The sequence below is a fragment of the Gorilla gorilla genome, chromosome 1 (assembly GCF_029281585.2).
Source record: "Gorilla gorilla gorilla isolate KB3781 chromosome 1, NHGRI_mGorGor1-v2.1_pri, whole genome shotgun sequence".
Classification (NCBI taxonomy): domain Eukaryota; kingdom Metazoa; phylum Chordata; class Mammalia; order Primates; family Hominidae; genus Gorilla; species Gorilla gorilla.
The window spans coordinates 124,130,485-124,137,961 of record NC_073224.2 but is presented as its reverse complement, the minus strand read 5'-3'; the positions used below and the strand labels follow the sequence as shown (position 1 = coordinate 124,137,961).

Here is a 7,477-nt window from a genome sequence, read left to right as displayed (position 1 = left end):
ATGAGACAAGCCCAAGCTCTAGGGGGACACACCGATCACAACTTCAGGAGTCAGCACGTTGAGGCAGATTTTGCGCGTGGCCCAGCTTTTGCCCTGCCTCCACCCTGAGCTCACAGCCAGCCTTCTGCTGTGTGTGTACAAGAATGAACTTCTACTCTAAAGGGGCAGTGAAGAGATGCCACATGCCACAAAGAACATGAGGGAGTTCATGGCACCCTCCCTGTAGCCCTAGCTGGATTTTTCAAAAATTTCATTGTATATATTTGAGGGATAGAACACGACGTTGTAAGATATATATATGTAGTAAAATGGTTACTGTAACGGAACAAATTAACATATTCATTATTTTACAAAGTTACCCATCCCCCTGCCACCATGGCAAGAGCAGCTGCAATCTACTAATTTAGGAAAAATCCTCAGTACAATACACTGTTATTAACTATAGTCCTCATGTTGTACATTAGATCTTTTGACTTACTCACCCTATGTAGTTTCTACTTTACATTCTTTGACCTGTAGCTCCCTAGACACCCCCCTCAACTACTTTTCTAGTCCCTATGTCAATATATTTAACCTCTTTTTGGGGGGAGGGAATTCCACATATAAATCAGTACGTGCAATAATTTTCTTTTTGTGTCTGGCCTATTTACTTAGTCATCAGGGAAATGCAAATCAAAACCACGGTGAGATACCACCTCACACCTGTTAACATGGCTATTACCAGAAAGACAAGAGATAGCAAGTGTTGGTAAAGATGTGGAGAAAAGGAAAAACTTTCTAGACTGTTGATGGGAATGTAAATTGATGCAGCTATTATGAAAAATATTACAGAGTTTCCTAAAGAAACCAGCTGAATTTTACAACGAATCCTGCCCTTTACGTTTGGGAGAGGTCATGTGGACAGCCATGGGACACGTGATACGATGAGATCGTCCCATGCCCTCTTTCATGACCCAGTCTAGGAAGATATTTTGAGATGCTCAAGTAATCTGCGTTTCTAGTACTGTTCCGAAGACCTTAGTGCACAGAACATGATTTGTTTAGGGGCTTATGAGGAAGGAGGCTGAGAGGCTAAACATTGAGCTCAATTTTTAACTGAATTTTTAACTTCATAAATTTCAGCCTGTTTTTCTATCCATCAGTGCACTCAAGTGACCTCAGTGGATGCCATGTGAGGCACAGGTGTTTTTCCAGTTGGAGAGAATGGGTTGTCTGATGTCAGGACACCCAGTGTCTAGATCTGGCTGAACATAATTGCAATGAGGTCATGTTGAGAAGTATTTGGTTCATGGGGTTGGTTCTATGTAAAGAATTGAGACCTGCCTGTCTGCTCTCAGACTAACACAGGATGAAGAAACCAACATTCACCAACTGCTCCTGGCACTTCCCATAAGTCACTGTTTAATCCAGTAAATTCTCACTGCAGTTCTGTGAGAGGCACCATTAGCCCTCCCACAGATGAGGAAACAAAGGCCTAGGATAATTAAACACTGAGTTCCCAGTCAGACAGCTGTCCAGAGTTGACCGTGACATTCACAACCAGGCCCATTCCCTTCAAGGTGAGCTACAGCAAGGCCAACCCCTCTGAGTTCACTGCAGACACTAACACAGCCCATACTGCTGGAGTTCTTATTGATGCTTAGCTCCATCACAAAACTAAGGAAGCCAGAGTGCTGGACTCGCCCCTGCCAGTGCCAAGCAGCTGCCCTGTGTCAAGCCTTCTTAGCCAGGCCAGGAATCTCAGAAACAGACACTATTGGGCACAGAGTAAGAATGGATCATCCCTTATGAATGGGGAAAAAAATTCCCTGAAGTGAATCTTTTGGGTAGAGTGCCATTCAGCTGTATTTTGCATGAAAATCATCTTTCAAAAAAAAGTGACATGTTCACCAACCCACACTGACCTTGCTTTGTGAACTTGCCAAATAGTCTCATACCCCCATAATTTTACACTTTCTTTCCCTTATGAAATCCTTCTAAACATCTCCTGAGACAACAATATCCTCAGCTCAAATTACTTCCTCCTTTGGACTCTAGAGAATTTCCTATACACCTCTGTTGTAGCATCACTCACTGCTTCCAGTGACCTCTGCATGCTCTGTCCCTCCCACCACACTTCTATGGAAAAAGGGTCAGGTTTGAATTCTCCTCTTAAAGTAAAGTACCTAGCCCAGTGCCTGGTACAGAATGCTGGGCTTGTGTGTTGAATCTTACTTATTAACGTGCATGTATATTCCCAGATGGAAGGGGTCTGAAATACCGTAGCACTGTGAAATACATTGAGCTTTGCTCCTGTAAAAGTGCCTCTGAGTAACCTTCGACAGACAAGAGAGGGATCATCTTCAAAGAACTCAACCAAGCCATTTGCTCATCCCCATCTTCCCCCACACCCGCTCCGCTCCCGCAGTCTAAACCAAACCCTACGTCTGCCTTTGGACGCCCTCTGGTGGCGCTTTAGGATAAAGACCACACAAAAGTGCAGAAGGAGTTGGGGGTAGGCTCTTTATTAGACGGCTATTGCTGTACTACAGGGTCAGAGTGCAGTGTAAGCAGTGTCAGAGGTCCGCGTTCAGCCCAAGAATGTGGATTTTCTCTCCCTATTGATCACAGTGGGTAGGTTTCTTCAGAAAAGCCCCAGAGGCGGGGACCAGTGAGCTCCAAGGTTAGAAGTGGAACTGGAAGGCTTCAGTCACATGCTGCTTCCACGCTTCCAGGCTGGGCAGCAAGGAGGAGATGCCCATGACGTGCCAGGTCTCCCCATCTGACACCAGTGAAGTCTGGTAGGACAGCAGCCGCACGCCTGCCTCTGCCAGGAGGCCTGGAAATAGAAGAAACTCCTGGTTGGCACAAGGGATGGGGAAAAAGGAGCGAGGGATTGGGAGCACAGTCAGAAATTCAAAGCTTTTGTGATCAAAGGTGCAATGAGCGGACGATGGTCTCAGAATCAAAGAGCTGAGATGGGAGAGCAACGGGGCATCTGCTCAGCTTCCATGGATATTCCCGACTCTCTGGGAACACCGTGACCATCAGCTGTAGCTCTTGACTTTCTGATTGCCAGTTTTATCCAGCCAACAGCAAGGGAGAAAAGCAGGAAAGTTCCCTTGGGCAGCCAGAAAGAATGGTGAAATTAGGCCCTTCAGGGTTTGAAGGCACACCCTCCGCCAAACATGGACGTGTGCCAAAACCCCTGGCAGCCCAAGCCCCAGCTGACTGGGGCAGGTCCAAGATGCCTACCATGGTTGGAGGCTTTGTAGGTTTTGCTGCAGCTGGGCTGGCCACCAGGGACAGCCACAGGGCCAGCAGGCAGGAGTAAGAAACCTGCACTCAATGTCCCTGAGCTCCTGGGCTATGGCTCCACAAGCCGGTCCAGTGTACCTAACATGGCGAGCTGAGGATGCACAGCTGGGCAGGAATAGAGGCTATGGCCCCACCCCTGCCATGCTGCTCTGTGACCCTGGATAAGGCACTTTCCCTCTTTGAACTGAGTATCCACTCCCTGAAGGTTCTGAAAACTGGCATCACAGACCCTCTGTATGGTGCAGATCCAGAGACACCCTGGGACATGAAGAGGGGCTAAAGGAAGGTGGGTAGAGTTCAATTCCAGGGCAGACCCCACCCCAGCCTCAAGGACACCAGCCAGCCCTACAGGGCCCTCCTCACCAATCATGGTAGGCAGCATTGCAGGGTCAGAGGTCTGAGTCCGGAATAGGAGCAGGGGCAGGTCCCTGCGGAGAGGCACTTCTGGCCTGAAGACAGCTCCATTGAGCCCCTGCAGTACAGGTGTAGTGCCTTGGACCAAGCCCACAGCCTGGTAAGGGGCGCCTGCCAGGGCCACGGCCAGGAGGCATTCCCCGAAGCCTTGCTCCCCTGGTGCAGCAGGGCTGTGGGAGGTGGTGACCTGTGTGGAGAAGGCAAGGCGACTGTTACACCTCCTGGCTGCACCATGTCCACCCTCCTCTCTTGGCCAAATCACCCATTGGTAGGATGTAGGGCTCCAGCCTGGATAATGTGCTCAGTAATTCAGGACCAGAAGGGAGAGGGCAAATGGGCCAAGCTGGGTGCCCTTTGGCATCAGCTTCCTGGAACAGCCAATGATCTCCTTAAAGGGAGGGCAAAGAGATCTGCCAGGCACAGGCGAAGGCTTGGAGGAAAACAGGGAGGAAAGAAAAGCAGGGAGGCAGGGCTGTGAGGAGACTCCATTCTGGCCCCTCCTGCTCTGACACAGCCTCCTGCACGGCATCAGTGGCATGACTGGCATGCAGGAGTGGAGGGGAGCAGAGGGGTGAGGACATGGCAGCTCTACTGCCTATCCCTTCTGCCAGCTCCCACTGGCTGAGCAACAGGCTTTGAAACAGACTTTGATCTAAACAGGGAACCAGAGGGGAAGGCGCCAATGGGAAGCCATGCGAGGCAGCAGGGCTCCTAGAGCTTGCAAGTGAATCAAGAACCCGGGTGCTACGGCATGAGGAGCCCTGAGGGGAGTTAGGCAGAGTCAAACATGGCCTGGCAGCCATGTCGGGCAGAGTCAAACACACTGGCTCGTCATTTTCTTTGGCTGTGAAATGGGGACACTGCTACTGCCTCCATTCCCACAGCACTCGTACACAAAGCAGTGCCATTAACAACACTCGGGGCCAGGCAGTATCTTCATTTTGCAGATGAAGAAACTGCAGCTACCCCTCACAGGTAGACAGGCCGATGCAAGGCTGGGACCTAGGCCTCCGCTCAGCGAATGGGCTCTGGAAATGTGGGGGAGAAGACTAGTGCTGACAGGGATGGGGAGGCAGCGTGGGGGAGAGGGGCGCACATTGAGGCCAGCCTCTTTCACCAGCAGCTTAGCGTTCACCAAGTTCACATCCGCCTGCTTGGAAGCCTCTTTCAGGAGGCCGACAATGACTGCGGGGCTTAGGCAGTTCCCAGCATTCTTCAGGGATGTTCCTGGGGACAGAGAGAAGCTACCATGAGGTCACTTTTTGTTGAGCACCACAGGAGGGGGCAGGAAGCCACTGGCACCTAGCTCTGGACTATGGGCTCCTCGCTGCCCTGGGGACCCCAAGGGCAGCCTGCCCCAGGCAGGTCCACTCGCCCTTCAGTGGGCTCAGAAGAGGCATAATCTGGGCCCAAGCCAGGAAACCCAGGATGCTTTAACCACCCTGAGAAACTCCTCTCCAAAACTCAGCTCAACTCCACTCTGCTCCCCAACCCTGCACCTGGCTTGGCCATCCTGGCCTACCTATTATTCTCCCAGGGGATACTGGAAAATTCCCTACTCTTACCCCTTCCTGACACTCAGAGCCTTGCCAACCTCAGGAAATCAAAGCAGAAAGAAGTAACCGAAGCAACTGCTGCCCAGCTCCCTGCCTTGTTTCCTTCGGCGCTTGGACACCCAGGCCAGTGGGACCCCCTGGCTCTGCTTTTCCCTGGTATTGTCAATGCCTGGGGTTTAGCTGCCCTCACCCTGCAATCTCTGCCCAACTGTGAGACACCCAAGAGTCCATGGGGAAAGATACACCTCTACAGGGTTAAGGAAACTGGAGCCCTCCTTGGTCACTCAACCACATCCGCACAGTACTGGATCCACTGCAAATATGGCCACAGCCCACTCAGCAGCCCGAGGGGTGGTCAGAGGGCACTGTTCTCATTCCCACTCCACGGCTGAGCAAACACTCTCGAGGGCTGTCAGACGGCCCAAGGTACCACCTTAGCAAGTTACAGAGCACAAAGTGTCCTCACCGCCTCCTGGCTTATCTGCCCCTAACTCTCACTTTACAAGTGAAGAATCCAAGCCTCAGAAGGGAGAGTCACACAGCAGGGAAGAGACAGGGCCAAAAACCAGAATCCAGCATCCTGTTGCTTAATTAGGGCCTCCCTCCAGCCATCCTACGACCTCTCGCATGAAACTCTCTCTCTCGTAGAGGTTTCTCTTGCGCCCAAAATATCTAGGTCTTAAAAATGCTACATAAACATGATTTATGAATATTCAGTACATCTTTCCAACGACTTTGTTTAACCCCTCCCTTTACCACCCTCCCACCAGTAGTAAGGGAGCTATACTCAGGGCAGGGTCCAAGGCACCCCCACTGCCTCTCACTAACCCTGTGTCCTGTAGCAAGTACACCCAGCAGGGCAGATCCCACACTCCCTCATCCCCTCCTCCCCCTCCCTCTGCAAGGTCCCCAGCTCACCCTGTGTTATCACCTGGATGGTCCCTTTGGGGGACCCAGCCCAGGCTCGCATCAGTGTCCCCAGAGCTTCTGCCAGACCAATCCAAGGCTTGGTGTGTGGAGAGAAGGCACTGGTAAGGGCCTGGGCATTCACCTGCAGAGGATGGAGGAGCGGGGCTGTGGTCAGGAAGAGGCATGGCAGATCCTGAATCAAGATCTGGCTGCCAAGACCCGGCTCCACAAGAAAGACAGTATAGGGTCACTCCTGCCTTGGTGCCTGGTGGGTGACAACTTCCATCAGCCACTAACAACAGGACAAGGACTTGTTCCTACAAATGAAGAAAGCTGTGGAGCCAGAAATGGACACAGAATGCCACAACCACTCAAAATTGTTCCTTTCAGCAAACTGTGTCTGCCCCAGCCCCCTCCATGGGAGACTTGTTTCTGCACTGGGGAAGGGATTGGACAGCACAATAAAGGTGAGTCTTTGACACAAAACATATGGGAGTCGCAGATAACTTGGACGAGGAGCGACGGGTCTTCTCTGGCAGTCCCAACTTGCCTTCATTTTTATTTTCTATCTTGAATTTTTTTAAGTGTTTACATTGTTACTAAACACTACGATCAATTATCACAAAGTTTTGATGATCATGCTTCAAATATCAACGCATGCGAAGTCCACTGTGAGGCATGTTGTGACACTGAGGAGACACAAGCCCCATATCCCCCAAAAGTTATGTCTAGGACCTGGCTGGCTGCCCCCTGCCCCACCCAGGGGCCTGATAACAGAACCAGCTTGTTCTGGGCCAAAATTTCAATTCCATTTTGTGGTTCAAAATGTTCTGGTTCTGAGTTAGGCATGTGGCCACTTTTATTGAGATAACTTGTAAAGTCAACCATCTCAGAAAGATGCAAATCAAACAGGCAGCTACAAGATGTAATTAGAAGGAAACAAAGATGCTTCTCTTTCTCTTTTCGTAAAGATATCATTGGAAGAATTTTTTTTTTTTTTAAACAGAGAAAGAATCATGGTATTGGAAATGACTGCTGAGGCCGGGCTTCACGGGAGCCTCTCCAGTGTGGGAGGCGACAGGTCTGCAGGCTTCCTGCTGCAGGGCTCCTGGATCCTCTCCAAGGAGTCACAGACAAGAAGGGTGGTGGGGTGGAGCAGTTAGCTGCTGGGAGGAGATCTGGAGCACCATGCTGCCACTGCCGGGGCTGAGGGCCTGCAGCAGCAGAGGAAAGTCCAACTAAGAGGGCCCATAAGGCAGGCACCTTGGCACATCTCTCTGTCCTCTGTGTGGGCCTGCAGA

General features: G+C 50.9%; 1 protein-coding gene across 2 annotated transcripts in view; it reads right to left on the bottom strand.

The window, feature by feature from the left end:
* Window positions 1-2,488: 2,488 nt before the first annotated feature.
* Window positions 2,489-7,477, bottom strand: part of PHGDH (phosphoglycerate dehydrogenase) — a 32,877-nt gene continuing 27,888 nt past the window's right edge. Inside the window, exons 9-12 of one of the 2 annotated variants that reach the window (XM_004026445.4) lie at window positions 6,186-6,318; window positions 4,808-4,938; window positions 3,661-3,898; window positions 2,489-2,818 (exon numbers count right to left, since the gene is read on the bottom strand). In XM_004026445.4, coding sequence (XP_004026494.1) covers window positions 2,664-2,818; window positions 3,661-3,898; window positions 4,808-4,938; window positions 6,186-6,318 — 657 coding nt within the window. In that variant the 3' untranslated portion in view covers window positions 2,489-2,663. The remainder of the gene's footprint in view (window positions 2,819-3,660; window positions 3,899-4,807; window positions 4,939-6,185; window positions 6,319-7,477) is intronic. The other variant, XM_063696011.1, reaches the window with a different exon arrangement.